Below are 23,996 nucleotides of genomic sequence, written 5' to 3' on the forward strand. Positions count from 1 at the left end.
TTGTCTCCCACAAGCAAATAAATAAACAAACAATAAATTATTTAATTAATTAAAGAATTACTCAAGCAATCAACTATGAGACGAGCTTAGAGTTTCAAGAAAATGTGTCTTTCCCGTATCCTCCTTTTCCCCTTCATATTATATTTGGTGTAGCTCCCATGGCTGATACTTATGATGCGCTTCTTGCTCTTGCTCGATCTTTGAGAGATATTTTGGATCTTGAAAAATATGTCGATCCTTTTCACAAAGAAAAAATTGTTTCTATCCTTGAGAAAGTTGATTTTATGGTCACTCTCATTGAAGATTATTCAGATAAGCATCATGGAACACTTGATTTTGTGGAATATGGATCAGAAATGCAGCATATGAAGATCAAGATTTCATGGATTCGTATTATTGTTCTGTATCAACTACAGATCATGCCGATGGGAGTTCTTCTTCAGAGGCTAATGGCGACGAGGTGAACTTGGATCGAGACTTAACCATGGCGTCTCAAAGAATTGATTTTATTTTGGGAGAGACGATGAAGATGAAAAACAGTGACACAGCTCACCTATCTTATTCTTCTCTGTTGATCATTCATCCACATTCCAAGCCACTGCCAAAAAAATTGTTGTGGGATTTGGTGATGACTTGAATTCAATCAAAGTAAGGTTATATGAAGATTCTGCTAAGCTTCAAATCATCCCAATTGTAGGGATGGAAGGAATCGGGAAGACGACTCTAGCTAGAAGAGCTTACGAGGATTCACTCCTTTCTGATTAGTATTTTGACATATGCGCATGGATCACAGTGTCACAAGAGTATCAAAGGAGAGAGATTCTTTCAGGGCTTTTAAAGTCCCTCAAGAATCAACAATATTCTGATATGAGCGAAGCAGAACTGGCAAAACGGGTGTATCAAAATCTCTTGGGGAGGCGATATCTCATTGTGATTGATGATATATGGAGTACCAAGGCTTGGGATGATTTGAAGATGATATTCCCAGATGATGGCAATGGAAGTAGGATCTGTTGGATCATAAATCCAACGTTGGACTTATATGTAAATAATTATGTGTTGTGGACTGTCAGATAAAGTAAGCCCATAAAAGTGATCTAAATAATGTTTCGGTTTATTTGGGCTTTAATGTATCTAATAGGGTGTGACCTTTAATGTGTAGATACTAGTGGACTTTTCTATTTGATTGATGAGCTTAAATAGAATCTCAAAATATAAATATAGGGTTATGGTCCCCAGATCACACGATGTTGACGACACTGTCATTATGTTCTATTCTATTCCCATCGATAGTTAGAGAGCGTGAGAGAACTGAAGGAACTCTCAAGGCAAATCGTGTTGATCTGGAAGGCCAAACCATGCAGATCTACATCGGTATCAATTGTTAAGAATTAAGGTACGCTTCCGCTTAAGTTTACAGTATTTAATCTTAATGATTTAGCATGATGATTCTGTGTTTAAGTTTATGGGAATTTTTTCCCCAACAAGTGGTATCAGAGTCACTCATGTTTAGATCATTGAGATACGGTTTATATTCAATTTGGTCTAATCAAAAACAGAAAATTACAGTGTTCGAATCAAATTCGAATTTCCAGTCCAGAATTTAATTTTTTATTTTTGGATTTAAAAAAACTGGAAAAATTCAAAAATTTGAATTAGGGTTCGTGGCCGCCGGAAATAGCCCAAATCGGCCGACCTACGACTATTATCCGGCGGCAAAACGTGAGGCGTGTTGTTGCCCATGTCCAGACGCCTCACTTAGTACAGGTTTCTCGCCGGATTTCAACAAAAAATCGTCCGATTTCAAAGCCTCAGTCGCGCCTGGTCTGGTCGTGAGATTCGAAGCATATTGGACGAAATTCCGGCCGTTCAATGGGCAATAAGGACGGGTGATGGAGCAGTTGTGGTCGCAGCCTTGTGTTATGTTGTCGGCTGGTGGTGATCAGCCGGAGGAAGGGCGGCGGCGGCGGCTGGATGGATGAAGATGATGATGGGTTAGGGTTTTCAATGCATTATATTACTTATCTACGAGGGTGGGTTTTTTTGGTATACCGTACCAAAAATACCGGTATGAAAAAATTCATATCGGTACCGATAACAAAATTTCAAAATTTTGGTATGAAAAAAAATACATACTGATACCGTACAGATACTGAAAAGAATTTGGTATATCGAAAAAATGTCTGTATATCGAAAAAAATTAGATACGATATCCGATAATTCGGTATTTAAGTACGGTATCCTACCCTACTTATCTATATATTATATTATTTATTACATCACTTAAACCATAAATTAACACATAAATTAAAATTGTATTTTCAAAAACTTCTTGCTTAAAAAACAATTGTGTCACTATACACTTTGAATGATATCATTTTTTAAACAACTAGTTCAAAATCTAAAATATAATTTAGGGAGTGTTTGCAATCACTAAAAAAATTGATTATTAGTTTTTGACTTAAAAAAATAATTTTTTTGTGTTTCTTAAACCTAAATTATGTGTTAGCTTATACTTAACTTAATTGAAATCTAAAAGCTAGTCATGTGGTGATTATGATTCTCCAAAAGTGATTCTAATGAGAATGTCATTGTTAAAATCACTCTAATCATTTATTTATCAAACACTACTCAACTTTGATTTTTAGATTTTTACATTTGTTTTCAAAGACTACCAACTTTTGATTTTTCTTAACTTTTTTATAATTTATAAATTAATCACTTCTACAAAAGCACAATCTACTGCAAACACTTTCTTAGAACAATTTGAAATTTTATTTCAAAAATTGAAATTTGTATATTTGCATCGTATCTATAAGATGAAAAAATGATTAGAATGATATTTTATTTAGTAATAATGATTAATTAACGGTATAATGCTACCAACTGTTTCCCACAAGCTAATTAATTAATTAAATTAAAGGATCAGTCAAAGATGGCATGGACTTATACAGTATACTTTCAAGAAAAACTGTCTTTCATTTCTTGGCCCTTGCATTTTTGTCTCCATCTCCAATGGCAGCTTATGCTGCGCTTCTTGCTCTTGCTCGATCATTGCGAGATATTTTGGATCTTGAAAAGCATGTCGATCCTCTTCACAAAGAAAAAATCCATTCTCTCCATGAAAAAGTTGATTTTATCGTCACTTTCCTTGAAGATTATTCAGAGAAGCATCCTGGGGCTGTCGAGCTGGTGGGAAATGAAATCGGAAAAGCTGCATATGAAGCTCAAGATTTCATGGATTCGTATTATTGTTCGGTATCAACTACTGTTGATGACGATGGTGATGACATAGAGAGAAAAGGAGGCTAGAGATTTCTTATTGACTTGCATAATCAATCAGAATACAATAAAGAGTATTTATAACTAGGGATTACAATGAAAAGAAATAGACTAAAATACCCTTAAACACTAATAAAGATAATATTATAATACAACTAATATCCCCCCTCAAACTCACGATGCTACAGCGATAAGCATTGAGAGTTTGTCTGACAGGAAATGAAAGCGCGAAACCGGGTGTGCTTTTGTAAACATATCAGCAATCTGCAGAGAAGAAGGAACGAATGGCAATGTGATGGTGCCGACCTGCAGGTGGTGGCGAGTGACATGACAATCAATCTCGATATGTTTGGTTCGTTCATGAAAGACTGAATTTCGTGCAATCTGAATAGCACTCTGATTATCACAATGTAGTGGAGTAGGGTGACAAAGAGAAATACCCATATCAGCAAGCAACCGACGCAACCAAACAATTTCACATGTAGTTGAGGCCATGGCACGATACTCAGCTTCAGTAGAAGACTGAGAGATGACATCTTGTTTCTTGCTCTTCCACGAAATAAGCGAGTCACCGAGGAAAATACAAAATCCAGTGGTCGACTTGCGGTCCATAGGATCACCAGCCCAATCCGCGTCAGAGTAAGCCCGCAGCTCTAACGAAGACGTAGAAGGAAACAAGAGACTATGAAACTGAGTGACCCGAAGGTACCTGAGAATACAAAGAACGGCAGCCCAAGGAACTGTAGTAGGAGCAGTGACAAATTGACTAACCACATGAACAGCATGTGGAATGTCTGGTCGAGTCACAGTAAGATAAACCAGGCTTCCGACAATGGTACGATAGAGACTGGAATCTGCCAAAGGAGTGCTATCCGACGGAGAGTATATAACATTGGTCTCAAGGGGAGTATCAACAGTCCTGTTGTCAGTAATTCGAGCACGCTCAAACAAATCGGCTATATATTTTGATTGAGATAAGAGATAGCCTTTTGGAGAATAGGCAACCTCAATTCCCAAAAAATAACGTAGCATAACCAAGTCTTTCATAGCGAAGCAACGTGCCAACTCAGATTTCAAAGATGCAATACCATCATAATAATCACCCGTAATGATCATGTCATCAACATACAAGGATAATAGAATACGACCTGATGTTGTATGCTTGAAAAATAAAGCCAAATCATGGTGACTAGAAAGGAAGCCAAGTGAAGTGATCACCATAGAAAACTTCTCAAACCAGGCACGTGGTGCTTGTTTGAGACCATAAAGAGCTTTGCGAAGCTTGCAAACTTCACCAGGCTGATGAGCGACACCAAGAGGAGGCATCATATAAACTTCTTCATGAAGGTCACCATTCAAAAAAGCATTCTTGACATCCAACTGAGATATTCTCCATCGGCAAATGGAAGCAACTGCGATCAGAGTGCGAACAGTCGTCATTTTTGCAACAGGGGCAAACGTTTCTTCATAATCCATGCCATACTCTTGGGAATAGCCTTTAGCAACAAGTCGAGCCTTGTATCGCTCAATGGATCCATCTGATTTGGTTTTAATCTTGTAGATCCAACGAGAACCAATGGTATGTTTTTCGGATGGCAGCGGAACCAAATCCCATGTATGAGTCTGGTGTAGAGCAGTAAGTTCCTCAGCCATAGCAGTCTGCCAAATGGGATCAAGAATTTCCTCTCTATAGGACAAAGGCTCAGAAAGACGATGAACAGAGGCAACAAAGGAAGCAAATGAAGTAGAATAAGAGGAGTACTCAAAATCGGGGAGTTTAGTAGACTTACGAGTGCGAGTGGACTGACGCAGAGGAGGAACATCCGCAATCGCATCCGACAATTGGATGGTCGTAGGAGCAGGGGCATGTGAGGTGGATGCCTCGTGAACCAAAATATCAGATAAAAGTTTCATCGGGTTTGGCATCAAAAGGATCAATACGAACTAGATCTGACAGTGTCATATGATATGAACTAGCAGGAACAGAGAAGAATGGAATATGCTCTAAAAACACAACATGACGCGAGACATACAATTTTTGACTAACTGGATCAAAACAACGATATCCCTTTTGACCAACACCATAACCCAAAAAAACACATAATGCGGACCGGGGAGACAATTTATTACGCTCAACTTGTGGTCGAAGAACAAAGCAAGTACAGCCAAAGACGCGCAACGAGGAATAATCAGGTGAATAACCATACAACTTTTCAAACGGGGACAAACCTGAATTATGAGATATTGGAATTCTGTTGATTACATGAGCAGCCGTAAGTACTGCTTCCCCCCAATACACACTAGGAACCTCGGCTGACAACATGAACGAACGAGCTGTTTCAACAAGATGGCGATGTTTTCTTTCAGCAACACCATTTTGTTGAGGAGTGTCTGTACAAGAGGTTTGGTGGATAGTCCCATCAGAAGCAAGTAACTGAGAAAAATCGTTAGAAGTGTATTCACCCCCCAAATCACACCGAAAACATTTAATGACAGATGAGTGTTGGGTTTTCACAAGAGCTCTAAAGTTACGGAATATGGTAAGGAAATCAGACATGCGTTTCATAAGATAAACCCAAGTATAACGAGTGAAATCATCAATAAAGAAAACATAATATCTGGAACCTCCTTTGGTGTATACAGGAGAAGGTCCCCACACATCAGAATGCACAAGATCAAATGGCGCAATTGAAAAAGAAATGCTTTTATAAAAAGGTAAGGCTGAAAATTTAGCCAGTTTACAACCACTGCAATCAGAAATATCATGACTGTCCAAATGACCCAAAACTCCTGTAGACACCAAAAATTTTAAACGAGACCCAGAAACATGACCTAAACGAGAATGCCAAAGATAAAAATCAGAAGACGAACGACTCAAACGAAAAGACGACAAATCCACACTAGATGCAGCAACATCTGATACTTTTAGCTCATTCAAGACATAGAATCCCCCTTCCCTACGACTTGTCCCAATCACCTTCTGAGATCGCGTGTCCTGAACACAACAATTGGTAGAAGTAAAAAGAACTGAGAGACCCGAATCACACAATTGACCAACAGATGCAAGATTTAAAGTTAGACTAGGAATGTGATATAAATTTGAAAGTGATAAACGAGATGTGTGAACAGAGCCAATTCCTGCCAATGGCATTGGAGTACCATCGGCAGTCATGACAGACAAAGATGGAGCAGAATTAACAGACGCAAAAGAATCAATATCAGGAGACATATGATGAGAAGCACCTGAGTCTAAGATCCAGAGGGGAGACGATTTACCTGTATTATCGGACAAGGACAAACCTTTATGAGAGGAGGCAGACATGGCCTGAGGCTGGGAAGCGAGAAACTGCTGAAACTGCTCCAACATATGTGGATCCAAGGACGGGGCAGCAACTGCATTGTTGGCCTGAGGTGGGCAATACGACCATGGAGCAGTCTGTGGCAGGCGTGGTGCTTGAGGTGGTCGTTGTTGCTGTTGTTGTTTTCCTTTACCCAACAATCTCGGACACTGAGCCTTCCAATGACCCTTTTCTTTGCAGAAAGCACATTCATCCGAAGAAACCTTAGGAGCTGGTCTATTTTGGTTGCTAGGCAGAGACTGTCGTGAAGCAGCAAAGACGGATGGAGTTGTAGGTGTGACAGACCCCTTATCTGCTTTAGACTTAAGCCGAATCTCCTCTGCTAACAGTTCATTAACCACAGAATCAACAGAAGGAAGAGGAGAACGATGTAGAATTGTCCCACGCAATCCCTCAAAATCATTTCGAAGAGCCATCAAAAACTGTACCAGACGTTGTTCTTCTCTACGAGCCAAATATGGTTCAAATATTCGCAGCTCTGCAGACTCAGTGAGAGCCAACTGATCCCAGAGATTAGTCATGGCAGAATAAAAATCCTGAACATTCATATCATTCTGCTGAAGTGCGCGAATATCGGTCTCCAACTGATACTGCTTGGCAAAATTAGACTGTGTGTACAATCTAGCCAGATGATCCCAGACCTCTTTAGCCGTCTCATACTTAGCCAACTGAACACCAATGGAGTGGGTAACAGAATTGTTAATCCACGTAATAATCTTCAAATTATCAGCCTCCCAACTGTCGACCAAGTCCGCATAGTTGGTCGCCGTCTCGTCTGTAGGTTTAAGCCGTACACCTGTAACATAGCTCCACAGAGATTTTCCACGCAAGAAATTCTTCATAACGTAACTCCAATATGTATAGTTTTTACCATCCAATTGAACACTAATCGACTGAAGTGAATCATCCTTACGGCTAACCATGATGAAAGAGGATTTAAAAAAAAACCCCAAAACCAAAATCAACGGATTCGAAATTTCCAAAATTAACTGAATCCAAACAAACCAACGCGAGCGAGAACAAATCAAAGGGAAAACAGAAATACCAAAATCAACCGCTGAATTGCCAAAAAAGCTGTGGATTGGATTATAACTTCTTCAATCAAGCAAGGAGAATCCATAAACCTAGGCTTTGATACCATGATGACATAGAGAGAAAAGGAGGCTAGATATTTCTTATTGACTTGCATAATCAATCAGAATACAATAAAGAGTATTTATAACTAGGGATTACAATGAAAAGAAATAGACTAAAATACCCTTAAACACTAATAAAGATAATATTATAATACAACTAATAGATGAGAGTTCTTCTTCAGAGGTAAACTTGGATGGAGACTTAACCATGGCGTTTGAAAGGATTGGTTTTATTTGGGAACAACTTATGAAGATGAAGAACAGCGACACAACACAAGATCTTCCATCCATATCTTATTCGTCTACTGTTGATAATTCATCCACGGTCCAAGAAGCTGCCAAAAAAATGGTAGTTGGATTTTATGATGACTTGATGGAAATCAAAGAAAGGTTATAGCAAGATGCATCTGAGCTCCAAATCATCCCAATTGTGGGGATGGGAGGAATCGGGAAGACGACTCTAGCTACAAGAGCCTACGAGGATTCAATACTTTCTCAATACTTTGACAAATGCGCATGGATCACAGTGTCACAAGAGCATCAAAGGAGAGATATTCTTTCAGGTCTTTTGAAATCTCTCAAGAATGAACAATCTGCAGATAAAAGTGAAGCAGAACTGGCAAAACTAGCGTATCAAAATCTCTTGGGGAGGCAATATCTCATTGTGGTTGATGATATATGGAGCACCAAAGCTTGGGATGATTTGAAGATGACATTCCGAGACGATGGCAATGGAAGTAGGATCTTGTTAACCACTAGAATATTGGATGTGGCTGCTCATGCAGGATCTTCTGATACTATGGCTCACCAAATGAGTTTTTTAAATGAAGATTAAAGTTGGAAGCTACTTCAAGAAATGGTTTTTAGACAAGAATCTTGTCCTCTTCAACTGGTGGAAGTCGGGAAGAAGATTGCGAAAAATTGCGGTGGACTTCCACTCACCATAGTAGTGGTTGCAGGACTACTCCTTTCTTCAGGAAACAACGCGAGGAGAGAAGAAGTTTGGGAAAATCTTTCGGAAAATATAAGTTCTAGACAACCTACAATTGCACTTCAATGCTCAAAGATACTCTGTTTTAGTTATGATCTGTTACCTCTTCGACTAAAACCATGTTTCCTATACATTGCCGCTTTTCCAGAAGATTCTGAAATTGGTGTTTCTAAGCTAAAATCAGGTTGTGTATTGCGGAGGGATTTCTCAAGCCAAATAATGGGTTCAAATGCTTGGAAGATGTGGGGAAAGTTATTTGGATGATCTTGTGAAGAGAAGTTTGCTCTTAGTGAGCAAGAAAGGGCGGGATGGGAAACTTAAAAGTGTTGGAATCCATGATATGTTGAGGGAGATTTTCATAACAAAAGCTGAAGAGGAGAGGTTTCTTCATCATCATGTGTCACCCAAACTGAACTCCGGAATAGAACTCATACACAATCCATTTCGCCACCTCAAAATCCATTGCACGGGTGAAATTCAAGAATGTACTATCCGAGATTCAAGCTTACGTTCCATCATACTTTTCGCTGAGAGATATCATGGGCCAATATTAGATCTACGTTCTAGGAGGCGCATCCGTATCTTGGATACACTCCTGGTTACCTGGCCGAATATTTCCAACGTATTATCTATATTCGTCAATTTTGTTGAAAGTTGGAGATAGCCACCAACCAAAATTGAATGCACATGTTGGATTGGAATTCAATGGCCGGTAGCATCCATTATTGACAATTGCTTGGAGGAAAAACTCATGCAGCTTCCTCGTTCACATTGGCAGGGAGCTCTATAAATAGAGCTCCCCATTCATCAGATTATGTATCCCACAAAAAGAAAAATACGAGAGTAAAAGCAAAAGAAACAAAAGAGTTTCTTGGGTTAATTTTTGGGTTCTCTTGTTGTGTGAGTTAGAGAAATATTTTCTCGGTAATACTCGGGGTTTGGGATAGTGTGAGAGATATAGTGTTTTGTATACACTTGTAATATTTCTCCGGTTATAAATATTGCAGCAGCTCCGTGGACGTAGCCTATGAAAGAGTAGGTGCCCGGTGAGCCAACTTGTGGCTAAGGGCTTTGATGACTCTTTGTATAAACAATCTTTTGTTTAATATAATTTACACTTTTATTAATGGCAATGACTTTATCTTTCTCCATATTGTTATATTGTGATATACTATTGTTGTTTTGATAAAGACCTTGAATATACTATAGTGTATGTAAGATGTGGTAGAACATGGGGATGTCTATCATGAAACACATCTTATAGTCACTGTATATTCTAAACTGTTCCTAGTCGATTGAGCCGTCCGATAATAAGGATAAGGATCGCTCGAGTTTGAGACTAGCATTTGCGATGCAGAGTACCACGTTTCATTGGTAAGGAACATAGAGATGTTCGAAGCATGCAAATGGATATTCATATGATGAATGATCGAACTACCCTATCCGGACTTTCCAAGTGGTTATCACTTATCGAGTGGATATAGTCCGCGGTTTTGGTTGTACACCATTAGTCCTTACTACTTGAGACATCATTGAGACTCTATATGCTAGTACTGTGCTTTGACTCGTTTACCGACTCTATTGGGGTCATCAGGTGTCGGGATTGGGTACAGATACAACACATATAGGAGTCGATGCTTTGTTGTCAAGGATTCACCACATACTTGCGAGTGTGGATATCCTATGAGATCTGAGGAGATATTAGTGTGACGAATCTCTGGCCAGAGTACATGATGTGATTTAAGAAATGGTTTCTTAGTAGCGCATGCGATGTCACTATTTGATCTTCAAGATGCATTGCATAGTTATCGAATCTCGAGCGACTCTCGATATACCAATGGTTGTTGATTCGATCGGGATATATGGATGAAGGGACCGTACTGTACGCTAACCAAAATCTACTGGTTCTTGTAGGCACTATCAGTGATACCTAGGGAATCATGGGGCGATGTTGCTAGGCGCTCATACCATGATTCGATGGGCAAGTCGGAAATTGTTGTTCCGAGTCACAAGGAGTTGTGAGCCCACGGCTAGCTGTATCCCTGAACCATTGAGGGTCACACAGTGTAATGGATTTTTAATCCCCGTTGAGATAGTTAAATTTAAAGAGTTAAATTTAATGAACGAAGAAGTTGGACTTCTTATTTAAGAGTAAAGGAGTAAGATTTCCTAAAATGACATAGAGATGGCCATTTTTGGAAATCACTGAATTCGGATTCAGAAAAATTTATCTTGACTTTAAATGGTGCAGAAATGGTTTCTGTGCACATTGGTGAAATCGGTTTATCAATCGGAGTCACGATGAATTTTATATTAATTTCTGAACATGCGGGCTTTGCTTGTCGGGCTTGAACTTATGACTAATGGGCCCTAAGCTGTTAGTGGCCTACATTATAAATAAGTTATTGCAGTACAGAAATTACACACAATAGGTCACAATTTTCGAAAACCCTAAGTAATTTTCTAAAAGGTGGCCGCCCCCTTCCCTCTCTCTGTCAGAAAAATCCAGCCTGTGATTTTGAATTACAGTCTGGTTTAACGAATCAAATTCGTTAATCTCTTCGTAGAAAACTTCTGATAGATTTTCTAGTGCAATCTATCAGAGGGATTAAATCTCTATTCGTGGACCTGATTGAAGAACAGTTCGTCCATCGGTTCCAGGGAGATACAACAAGAGCAGAGAAATCTGTTGGTGTCCAAAATCTCGATACGAGATTAAAGGTAAAAATTTTATAATTGTTATTTAAATTTTTACACACACGTAATTTAATCGTAAAGATTTGATATCCAATATGGAATCGTTCCATATAATAAATATTTTAAACTTCCGCTGCACCGGGTATCAATCTTGTTTGATCTGAAAGCCGCGTTTTCCAACAGTGGTATCAGAGTCAGGTTGCTCAGATCAAGCGATTAAATTAATCGATTGTACAAAAAATTTTTAAGCCTCGGTTTTTGAAACAAAATAAATATTTTAAAAATAAAAATATTTTTTTCGGGCAAAAACCCGGGCAGCGATTGGATCGCTGCCCGGGAGGGGCAGCGGCAGCGATGTGATCGCTGCCCAGGACAGCGATTGTTGCTGCCCGGCCCGGGAACGTCCCGGGCGGCCCGCGGGAAAAATTATTTTTAATTTTTTAAAATTAAATTTTAATATGTTAAAATTTTATTTTTGGTCCGATCGAAAATTGTTTTGATTGGTCCACGAGGCGTCGGATCGAATTGTTCGAGTCCGAAAATTTTAAAATTGATTTTTGGATAAATTTGAATTTTTGGAAAATTTTAATATTTTATCCTTTAATTGAATTTTGAAATTAATTATTTTTGGTACAATTGATGATAAGATATGATCTTATGGATATATTGAGTAAAATATGATTTTATGTATAAAATTGAATTTTATAGATAAAATATGATTTTATTTGATAAAAAGATAAAATATGATTTTGTATGTAAAATAAGATTTTATGTATGAAATATGATTTTATCTTTTTAAATTTAAATTGCCATTGCATGTTATCCAATAAATTAATTTTGAATTAAATGTTATTGGATAAGGATGATCGATTGCCATGACCAATTTTGTAGGTGTATGTTAGGAATTTACATTTGTTTTTATTGTTGTTGGTTTTATTAATGGGCCTGGTTTATGGCCCAATATGAATGTCATATGTAATAAAAGTGGGCTTGGTTTATGGCCCGTTCCCACCCCTTAAAAATGTATCCCCTACTTGTCATTGTTATTTATTGTAAATACATTAGATTTAGTGGGAGATCAAGATTTGAAGATGGAGGTGGGCCCAGCAGACAATAAAGACAGAAGAAATGTAAATTGGAAGCAAATGTAATAGGATTGCATTGCATACTGCATATTACCTAGGATTGGACTAAGACTCGTGATTGGCAACCACGGGTCGATTAGAAATGGAATCGATCATCCTATATAATATGTGATATTATAGTTGTATGCATGTTTTAGACATAATTGTGTGAATCCGACAAGCATACAAAACTTTAAAAATGATGAGACAAATTTTTATAATTAAAAATCCCTCATTTTAAATATGATTTAAAATTGATATCAAGATAAATAAAGGAAATTTAAATTTGTTTAAATGTTCCTACCTTCCATCAACGATCAATGTATGAGATGCTACCCGCGGATATGGTCCGGCTCATATTATTGGGGGGGCCCGTTCGTCGGAAAGCTGTACATTGGATCGACACATGTTGTAAGTTTGATGGAACTCCCATGGGATCGGCTCATATTATTGGGGGATCCACATGGCGACCGTCCATCACAACTTAATATTGATGGGTCATCTTGACATGTCACAATAATCGGCGTCATATTATTGGGCCCTTATTGGATATGAGGTAAAAACGTGGAGGTTGCTTTGGAAGCAATTGGGCTCTACCTTTTGAAAATTATGGTTGGCTGATATTATTCGGGACTATAAGTTTGTCAATTGGACTCCATGTTCTCACTAAGGAAAACAGTTTTCCGTTTTCACTAGAGGGTAGTGAAATCGTTAAAATAGTTGGAGTGAGATTCATAAAATAAATTTCGCCTATTTTATGTATTAGTAAATTGCTTAAACAATCACTGATATTTGTCTGTTTCTTTTCAGTATTTCATACAATGAATTCGCGTAATCCACTTTTCTCGATCATCGAACAAAATAAGTTGACTGGCGCAAACTATACGGAATGGTTCCGTAAGTTGAAGATTGTCTTGACTTCGGAGAAGATGCTCTACGTGTTAGAGAAATCTCCTCCGAAGGAAGCACCAGCTGACGTAAGTCCGGAGGAGTTAGCCAAGCTTGATACATGGTGGGACCATGATATCAAGACCAAATGCTATATGCAAGCCTCGATGTCTGATGAACTCCAGAGGCGATTTGAGGATACCGTGAATGCTGCTGACATTCACGTTCAACTCAAGGAACTTTTTGGGGCTCAATCGAGGGCTGAAAGGTTCGCTACTGTAAAGGAGCTAATGACGTGTCGCATGCGTGAAGGGACTTCGGTCCGTGATCATGGGGTACGAGTGATTTGGCTCATACAGAAGTTGGTAACCCTTGATTTGGTGTTGGGGCATGAACTCAACGTGGACTTACTACTTCTGTCTCTTCCTTCTTCGTTTGACGGATTTGTGGTAAATTTCAATATGAACAAGATAGAGGCCTCCCTTGAAGAGATGGTCAATATGCTAGTGACATATGAATCCACATTAAAGAAGGATAAACCGGCTTTCTTGGTGGGCTCCTCTTCTTCTGCTAAGAAGGGGCCAAGTACGAAGGGTAAGAAACGTTCTGCCCCACCCAAGAAAATCGAACCCGAGAAGAAGTACAAGACAAAGGCTTCAAACATGGAAAAATCCAAGGATGTTTGCCATTACTGCAAGAAGCCCGGTCATTGGAAGCGTAACTGCAAGGAATATCTAGAGCAGTTGCGAACTGCAAAGGGTATGTTCTATATTGAAATAAATGTTTCACTTAATACTACTTCTTGGGTATTGGATACCGGATGTGGATCTCACATTTGCAATGATTTGCAGGTGATGACAAGAAGTCGCAGGCTTAGGATGGGTGAGACCCAGCTGAGGCTCGGAAATGGTTCCAGAGTTGAAGCAAAAGCCGTGGGAGATGTTTATTTAATTCTGCAGAACGGTTTTAAGTTACTTTTAAGAGATGTTTTATTTGTTCCGGATTTGATTAAAAACATTATTTCTGTTTCTATGCTTGATAGAGATGGTTATTCTTGCAATTTTGTGAATGAGATTTGCAATATTTACAAGAATGAATGTTTGATTGGAAATGGACAACTTGAAAATGATCTATACAACTTAAAACTAAAAGACGTTCCAATAAATTATGTTGATAAACCGGCAACAACAAACAAAAGGAAAATTGATAGCCAAAACCCGACAAACCTTTGGCACGCTAGGCTAGGTCATATTTCATCAAGGAGGATGAACAAGCTAGTGGGAGAGGGCATGTTTGATATGTCTGATATTAACTCTCTACCTACTTGTGAATCCTGCCTAAAAGGAAAAATGACTAAATCTCCTTTTAAGGGGAAACCTGAGCGTAGTCAAAATCTGTTGGATTTGATCCATACAGATGTTTGTGGTCCATTTAGAGTTGGGACTCAATATGGCCACACCTACTTCATTACCTTTACTGATGATTATTCAAGGTATGGGTATTTATATTTAATGAAATATAAGTCTGAAGCATTTGAAAAGTTCAAAGAATTCAAGGCTGAAGTAGAAAACAAGCTAGGTAAAAGTATTAAAGCACTTCGATCGGATCGAGGTGGAGAATACTTGAGTACCGAGTTTTTGGACTATCTGAAAGAGAATGGGATTCTCTCTCAGTGGACTCCTCCTATGACACCACAGCTTAATGGTGTATCGGAGCGTCGTAATCGAACTTTGTTGGACATGGTTCGATCCATGATGAGCTTCACTGAGCTTCCACCTTCGTTTTGGGGCTATGCGCTTGAAACAGCGGTATTATTGTTGAACAACGTCCACACTAAAACAGTGGACAAAACACCATACGAGTTATGGAATGGCAAAGCTCCTAAGTATTCGTACTTGAGGATTTGGGGATGTCCTGCTTACGTGAAGCGGACAGTGGGAGATAAGTTGGATAGTCGATCTAGCTTATGTTATTTTGTAGGGTATTCGAAGAATTAAATCGGATATTATTTCTATTATCCTGCTCAAACAAAGGTGTTTGTTTCAAGGAATGCCACCTTCTTGGAGAAGGAGTTCTTATTGGATAAGAAAGGCGAGATGATGGAACTCGAAGAAATTCGAGAAGAACCCGAAATACAAAATAACGATCCTACACCTCAGGAACCATTGCTGGACACGGCTGTACCTAGAAGATCCGAGAGGACTTCTAGACCTCCTATTCGATATGGTCTTCTTCTTGAAGGGGATCAAGATGAACCCGATGTTGGATGTGATCCAAGAAACTTCAAGGAAGCAATTTCTGACGCGGATTCAAATTTATGGCTAGAAGCTATGCAGTCGGAAATAGATTCGATGCATACAAACCAAGTTTGGTCTTTAGTAGATCCTCCCGATGGAATTGTTCCAATAGGGTGTAAATGGATCTACAAGAGAAAGCTTGGGCCTGATGGTAAGGTATTGACCTACAAGGCGCGATTGGTGGCAAAAGGTTATACTCAAAGACAAGGAGTTGACTATGATGAAACCTTTTCACCAGTTGCGATGTTCAAGTCCATAAGAATCCTTATTGCCATAGCTGCATGGTATGACTATGAGATATGGCAAATGGATGTGAAGACTGCTTTTATTAATGGAGACATTAAGGAAGAAATCTATATGAAGCAGCCTGAGGGGTTCACATCCATGGGAAGCGAGCATAAGGTATGCAAGCTTCAGAGATCAATTTATGGTCTAAAACAAGCATCAAGAAGTTGGAACCAAAAATTTGATGAAACAATAAAAGATTTTGGTTTCATCAAGAATCCGGAGGAACCATGCGTGTACAAGAAAGTAGTTAAGGATGCTGTGACATTCTTAGTACTTTATGTTGATGACATCCTACTCATTGGGAATGATGTAGGGATGTTGCAGTCAACAAAGATATGGTTATCAGGTAGATTCTCGATGAAGGATTTGGGTGAGGCATCCTATATTCTTGGGATACAGATCTATAGAGATAGATCTAAGAGAATGATAGGACTCACTCAATCAACCTACATCGACACCATATTGAAACGGTTTTCAATGGATGGGTCCAAGAGAGGACATCTACCCATGTGTCATGGAGTTTCTCTATCCAAGTCTATGTGTCCCAAGACTGATGAAGAGATAGAGAAAATGACACATGTACCATATGCATCAGCCATAGGTAGTATCATGTATGGGATGATATCTACCAGACCGGATGTAGCATTTGCTCTGAGTGTCACGAGCAGATATCAAGCTAATCCCGGTCAAATGCATTGGAAAGTCGTGAAGGACATTCTTAAGTACTTACGAAGGACTAAGAATATGTTCATGGTATATGGAGGAAGAGAACTAAAATTGAAAGGCTATACCGACTCTAGCTTCCAAAGTGACGTGGATGACTCGAAGTCAACCTCTGGATTTGTGTTCATGCTCAATGGCGGTGCTGTCTCTTGGAAGAGTTCCAAGCAGGACACCACAGCGGATTCCACCACTGAAGCTGAATACATTGCAGCATCAGCTGCTGCTAAAGAGGCCGTTTGGATGAGGAATTTCGTCCAAGAGTTGGGCGTCATTCCTGAAGTTGTTGGTCCAGTCCCGGTGTACTGTGACAACACGGGTGCCGTTGCTCAGGCAAAGGAACCAAGGTCTCATCAAAGATCCAAACACGTACTGAGGAAATACCACATCATCCGGGAGATTGTGGAAAGAGGAGACATCACTGTCGAAAGAGTGGCCTTTGCAGACAATATCGCTGATCCACTTACTAAGCCCTTGCCAGGACCATTATTTGACAAACATCGCGAAACAATGGGTCTATGTAGTATGACTAGTTGGCTTTAGGGCAAGTGGGAGATTGAAAGAGTAGGTGCCCGGTGAGCCAACTTGTGGCTAAGGGCTTTGATGACTCTTTGTATAAACAATCTTTTGTTTAATATAATTTACACTTTTATTAATGGAAATGACTTTATCTTTCTCCATATTGTTATATTGTGATATACTATTGTTGTTTTGATAAAGACCTTGAATATACTATAGTGTATGTAAGATGTGGTAGAACATGGGGTTGTCTATCATGAAACACATCTTATAGTCACTGTATATTCTAAACTGTTCCTAGTCGATTGAGCCGTCCGATAATAAGGATAAGGATCGCTCGAGTTTGAGACTAGCATTTGCGATGCAGAGTACCACGTTTCATTGGTAAGGAACATAGAGATGTTCGAAGCATGCAAATGGATATTCATATGATGAATGATCGAACTACCCTATCCGGACTTTCCAAGTGGTTATCACTTATCGAGTGGATATAGTCCGCGGTTTTGGTTGTACACCATTAGTCCTTACTACTTGAGACATCATTGAGACTCTATATGCTAGTACTGTGCTTTGACTCATTTACCGACTCTATTGGGGTCATCAGGTGTCGGGATTGGGTACAGATTCAACACATATAGGAGTCGATGCTTTGTTGTCAAGGATTCACCACATACTTGCGAGTGTGGATATTCTATGCGATCTGAGGAGATATTAGTGTGACGAATCTCTGGCCAGAGTACATGATGTGATTTAAGAAATGGTTTCTTAGTAGCGCATGCGATGTCACTATTTGATCTTCAAGATGCATTGCATAGTTATCGAATCTCGAGCGACTCTCGATATACCAATGGTTGTTGATTCGATCGGGATATATGGATGAAGGGACCGTACTGTACGCTAACCAAAATCTACTGGTTCTTGTAGGCACTATCAGTGATACCTAGGGAATCATGGGGCGATGTTGCTAGGCGCTCATACCATGATTCGATGGGCAAGTCGGAAATTGTTGTTCCGAGTCACAAGGAGTTGTGAGCCCACGGCTAGCTGTATCCCTGAACCATTGAGGGTCACACAGTGTAATGGATTTTTAATCCCCGTTGAGATAGTTAAATTTAAAGAGTTAAATTTAATGAACGAAGAAGTTGGACTTCTTATTTAAGAGTAGAGGAGTAAGATTTCCTAAAATGACATAGGGATGGCCATTTTTGGAAATCACTGAATTCGGATTCAGAAAAATTTATCTTGACTTTAAATGGTGCAGAAATGGTTTCTGTGCACATTGGTGAAATCGGTTTATCAATCGGAGTCACGATGAATTTTATATTAATTTCTGAACATGCGGGCTTTGCTTGTCGGGCTTGAACTTATGACTAATGGGCCCTAAGCTGTTAGTGGCCTACATTATAAATAAGTTATTGCAGTACAGAAATTACACACAATAGGTCACAATTTTCGAAAACCCTAAGTAATTTTCTAAAAGGTGGTCGCCCCCTTCCCTCTCTCTGTCAGAAAAATCCAGCCTGTGATTTTGAATTACAGTCTGGTTTAACGAATCAAATTCGTTAATCTATTCGTAGAAAACTTCTGATAGATTTTCTAGTGCAATCTATCAGAGGGATTAAATCTCTATTCGTGGACCTGATTGAAGAACAGTTCGTCCATCGGTTCCAGGGAGATACAACAAGAGCAGAGAAATCTGTTGGTGTCCAAAATCTCGATACGAGATTAAAGGTAAAAATTTTATAATTGTTATTTAAATTTTTACACACACGTAATTTAATCGTAAAGATTTGATACCCAATATGGAATCGTTCCATATAATAAATATTTTAAACTTCCGCTGCACCGGGTATCAATCTTGTTTGATCTGAAAGCCGCGTTCTCCAACAGCCTATATTGGGTGAACCACGTAAATCTTGGTGTTCTTGTTGATTATTTTATTCCGCAATTATTATTATCGTCATGATCACTCCGATATAATCCATAACAACTGGTATCAGAGCAGTTACGGTGTTCGGGAGCCTTGGTGAAAAATTTCTTAAAATTCTGAGTATGCTCTGTGGTTGCAGCCTTGTCTGATCTTCCACATCAGAAAAGATTTTTTGAAATTTTTATTAAGGCAGTAGAAGCGATGACCGTAAATGACGGATCGGGACCTGGAATCAATAAGTTCGATGGTACAGATTTCACGTTCTGGCGGTTACAAATTAAAGATTATTTGTATAGCAAGAAGCTACATCAACCTCTATCTGGGGTGAAGCCAGAAAATATGGAGGATGATGAGTGGGAGCTTCTTGACCGACAGGTGTTAGGGGTAATACGATTGACCCTAACAAAGAACGTGGCCCACAACATGGCGGAGGCAAAAACCACGGAAGAGATGATGTCCATTTTGTCGGACATGTACGAAAAGCCATCAGCAAATAATAAAGTGTTCCTCATGAAAAAGTTATTCAACTTGAAGATGGAGGAAGGTGCTTCGGTGGCGGCACACATCAATGAATTCAACACGATTGTTTCCCAGCTAACATCGGTTGAAATTAAATTTGATGATGAAATTCGAGCACTTATTATTTTGGCATCTTTACCAAATGCTTGGGAGCCGATGCGGGCAGCGGTTAGCAATTCTGCTGGAAAGGGAAAGTTACAATTCAATGATGTCAGAGATCGAATCCTTGGTGAAGAAGTTCGTAGGAGGGATTCGGGAGAAGCAACATCATCGAGATCTGCCCTAAATCTCGAAAACAGAAGTAGGGACAGGATTAGCAAAAAAGGTTCTAACCGATGGCGTGGCAGATCCAAATCAAGGAGTGGAAAAGACAAAAATACATTCGAAAAGAAATTAAAGTGCTGGAGCTGTGGTGAAACTGGTCACATGAAAAAAGACTGCAGATCACCCAAGAATAATGCAAATGTTGTTACTGAGGATGTACATGATGCCTTAGTACTATCCATGGAAAGCCGGGTTGATTCATGGGTTATGGATTCGGGAGCTTCATTTCATACCACCGGTGATCGTGAGGTATTCAGTAATTACATTGCTGGTAATTACGGAAAAGTTTTCCTGGCTGATGGAAAACCTCTGGAAATAGCTGGTATGGGTGATGTCCAATTGAAAATGTCAAATGGATCTATTTGGAAACTCAGAAAAGTGAGGCATGTACTAAAGTTGACCCGAAATCTGATCTCAGTGGGACAGCTCGATGACGAAGGCCATAAAGTGACCTTTGGTGATGGCTCTTGGAAAGTGAGCAAAGGAGCCATGATTATTGCTCGAGGAACAAAAACTGGAACCCTGTACATGACTTCCAGTTGCAGAGACATGTTAGCAGCTGTGGACGCTGGAGCTAACTCAAATCTATGGCACTGTAGACTTGGACATATGAGTGAGAAAGGAATGAAGATGTTGATGTCAAAAGGGAAGCTACCGGAGTTAAAAACTGTCGAACACAAACTGTGTGAAAGTTGTGTTCTTGGAAAGCAGAAAAGGGTGAGCTTTTCGAAAGGCGGTAGAGAACCGAAAGCAGCAAAGTTGGAGCTGGTTCATACTGATGTGTGGGGGCCATCTCCTGTGACATCCCTTGGAGGCTCACAATATTATGTCACATTTATCGATGATTCGAGCAGGAAGGTTTGGGTTTATTTTCTGAAAAATAAATCTGATGTTTACGAGACCTTTAAGAGGTGGAAAGTCATGGTGGAGAATGAGACCAACTTGAAGGTGAAGTGTTTACGGTCTGATAACGGAGGAGAATATGAAGATTTTGAGTTCAAGAAATATTGTGCACAGAACGGGATCAAGATGGAGAAAACCATTCCTGGTACACCTCAACAGAATGGTGTAGCTGAGAGGATGAACAGGACCCTGAATGAACGTGCCAGGAGCATGAGATTGCACGCTGGACTGCCGAAATCATTCTGGGCTGATGCAGTTAACACTGCAGCATATCTGATCAACAGAGGACCTTCGGTACCACTTGATTGCAGAATACCAAAGGAGGTCTGGAGCGACAAAGGGGTAAACCTTTCGTTCTTGAAAGTGTTTGGTTGTCTCTCATATGTTCACATCGATTCAGCCAACAGAACGAAACTTGATCCGAAATCTAAGAAATGTTTCTTTATTGGTTATGGAGATAATGAGTTTGGTTATCGGTTCTGGGATGACCAAAATCGGAAGATCATTCGGAGCAGAGATGTCATTTTCAATGAGCAAGTTTTGTACAAGGACAACTCAGACATTCCAACTGGAGATAAATGTTCTGAAGTCGAGAAGTCAAATGAAGTGCCATTGATTGATATTCCTGTGAATGAGTCGGAGGATAGTAACCAAGAAGAAGAAACTGCACAAGATGATGACGCACAAACTCCGGAAATTGAACTCAGGAGATCTTCTAGAACAATCAGACCACCTCAGAAATACTCCCCTGCACTTCACTATATTTTGCTGACTGATAAAGGTGAACCTGAGACCTTTGAAGAAGCGATGCAAAATGATGATTCAATCAAGTGGGAGTTAGCCATGGAAGATGAGATGGATTCACTGTCATCCAATCAGACGTGGAAGTTGACGAAACTTCCGGAAGGTACGAAGGCATTACACAACAAGTGGGTGTACCGGATCAAAGAAAAAGTTGATGGCATGTTAATAGCAGGAGCGTGTCTGGAAGATATTGATAAGCTCAAGATAGAGTTATCAAAAGAATTTGATATGAAGGATTTGGGAGCTGCAAAACAAATTCTTGGTATGAGGATCTTGAGAGATAGAGTGAACGGAGTTTTGAAGTTATCTCAGGCAGAGTACGTGAAAAAGGTTCTTAACAGATTCAACATGGATGAAGCTAAACCGGTTAGTACTCCTTTGTCTAGTCATTTCAAACTAACCAAAGCCCAATCACCATCGATGGAGCAGGAGCATGCTTATATGAATAAGGTTCCTTATGCCTCTGATGTCGGAAGCCTCATGTATGCAATGGTGTGCACCAGACCAAACATAGCACATGCAGTGGGAGTTGTGAGCAGGTTTATGAGCAATCCGAGAAAACAACACTGGGAAGCAGTGAAGTGGATTCTCAGATATTTGAAAGGTACTATCAGTTCAACTCTGTGCTTCAGGAGGACTAATCAGGACTTACAAGGATATGTAGATGCCGACATGGGTAGTGACCTAGACGGCAGGAAGAGTACTACTGGATATGTGTTCACATTAGGTGGTACGGCAGTAAGTTGGGTGTCCAAGTTGCAAAAGATTGTTGCACTTTCGACTACTGAAGCTGAGTATGTTGCAGTGACAGAAGCTAGCAAGGAGATGATATGGTTGAGATCATTCCTTGAGGAATTGGGTCAGAACCTTGAGGATAGCACATTACACTGTGACAGTCAGAGTGCTATACATTTGGCAAAGAATCCTGTTTATCATGCTAGGACGAAGCATATACAGGTTCGGTACCATTTCATCAGATCAGTTTTGGAAGATGGAATCTTGATGCTTGAGAAAATTCCTGGAAGCAGAAATCCAGCTGATATGTTCACGAAGGTGGTGACCACTGACAAACTGAAGTTGTGCTCGACTTCAGTTGGACTACAAGCGTAAAGAGAGGAGGCATGAGCTGCTGCATTGACTGTGTGAAGCCATGATTGAAATCAAGTATTCAAGTGGGAGATTGTTGAAAGTTGGAGACAGCCACCAACCAAAATTGAATGCACATGTTGGATTGGAATTCAATGGCCGGTAGCATCCATTATTGACAATTGCTTGGAGGAAAAACTCATGCAGCTTCCTCGTTCACATTGGCAGGGAGCTCTATAAATAGAGCTCCCCATTCATCAGATTATGTATCCCACAGAAAGAAAAATACGAGAGTAAAAGCAAAAGAAACAAAAGAGTTTCTTGGGTTAATTTTTGGGTTCTCTTGTTGTGTGAGTTAGAGAAATATTTTCTCGGTAATACTCGGGGTTTGGGATAGTGTGAGAGATATAGTGTTTTGTATACACTTGTAATATTTCTCCGGTTATAAATATTGCAGCAGCTCCGTGGATGTAGCCTATATTGGGTGAACCACGTAAATCTTGGTGTTCTTGTTGATTATTTTATTCCGCAATTATTATTATCGTCATGATCACTCCGATATAATCCATAACAAATTTAAGGTACTTTGCTTTTACCATAGGAAACACATCATTCCCCGATGGATTGCCAGTCTCAATATCAAAACATCCCAATCTCGAAACTATAGTTGTTCGTGTACTCTACTTGGCACGAGACACAATCTGTTGCAAGTACCATATGAAATTTTAAAGATGCGGAAGTTAAGGCATCTCATCTGGGACAACCCTTTTCTTCTAACATCCTATTCTCCCTCTGACATAGGAATTGTTCATTAAAGTGGTGTACAAACAATCGAGAAAGTGATCAATTTTATATGTACCGAAGAGATCACCAAAATGCTTGTGAATCTGAAGAAACTCAAAGTTGTATATAATATGAAGAATCTTAAATGGGATGATTTTAATCTGGACAACCTTTCCAATTTCCGAAGCCTGGAGGTCTTACAAATGGGTCTAAAGAAGTTATCTCTAAAAGGAGTTATCTCTAAAAGGAGTCCCTTTTCCTTGGGAAAACATGGCCATAATCGGATCACTTCCAAATCTTCAAGTGCTCCACATGACACAAAATAAAGTCGGTAAAGTTTCCGAGT

At 39.5% G+C, this 23,996-nt stretch overlaps 1 protein-coding gene across 1 annotated transcript; it reads left to right on the plus strand.

Moving 5' to 3' along the window:
• The first annotated feature begins 8,633 nt into the window (after positions 1-8,633).
• Positions 8,634-9,032, plus strand: LOC140862063 (putative disease resistance protein At1g50180). Its single transcript, XM_073265067.1, has one exon. The coding sequence runs from the start codon at positions 8,634-8,636 to the stop codon at positions 9,030-9,032; it is 399 nt and encodes a 132-aa protein (XP_073121168.1).
• The last annotated feature ends 14,964 nt before the right edge of the window (positions 9,033-23,996 follow it).

This window comes from Henckelia pumila, chromosome 4, assembly GCF_033568475.1.
Source record: "Henckelia pumila isolate YLH828 chromosome 4, ASM3356847v2, whole genome shotgun sequence".
Taxonomy (NCBI): Eukaryota; Viridiplantae; Streptophyta; class Magnoliopsida; order Lamiales; family Gesneriaceae; genus Henckelia; species Henckelia pumila.

Excerpts from the sequence above, each read along its gene's own strand:
- LOC140862063 (XM_073265067.1), top strand. The coding sequence starts at position 8,634 with ATGGTTTTTAGACAAGAATCTTGTCCTCTTCAACTGGTGGAAGTCGGG.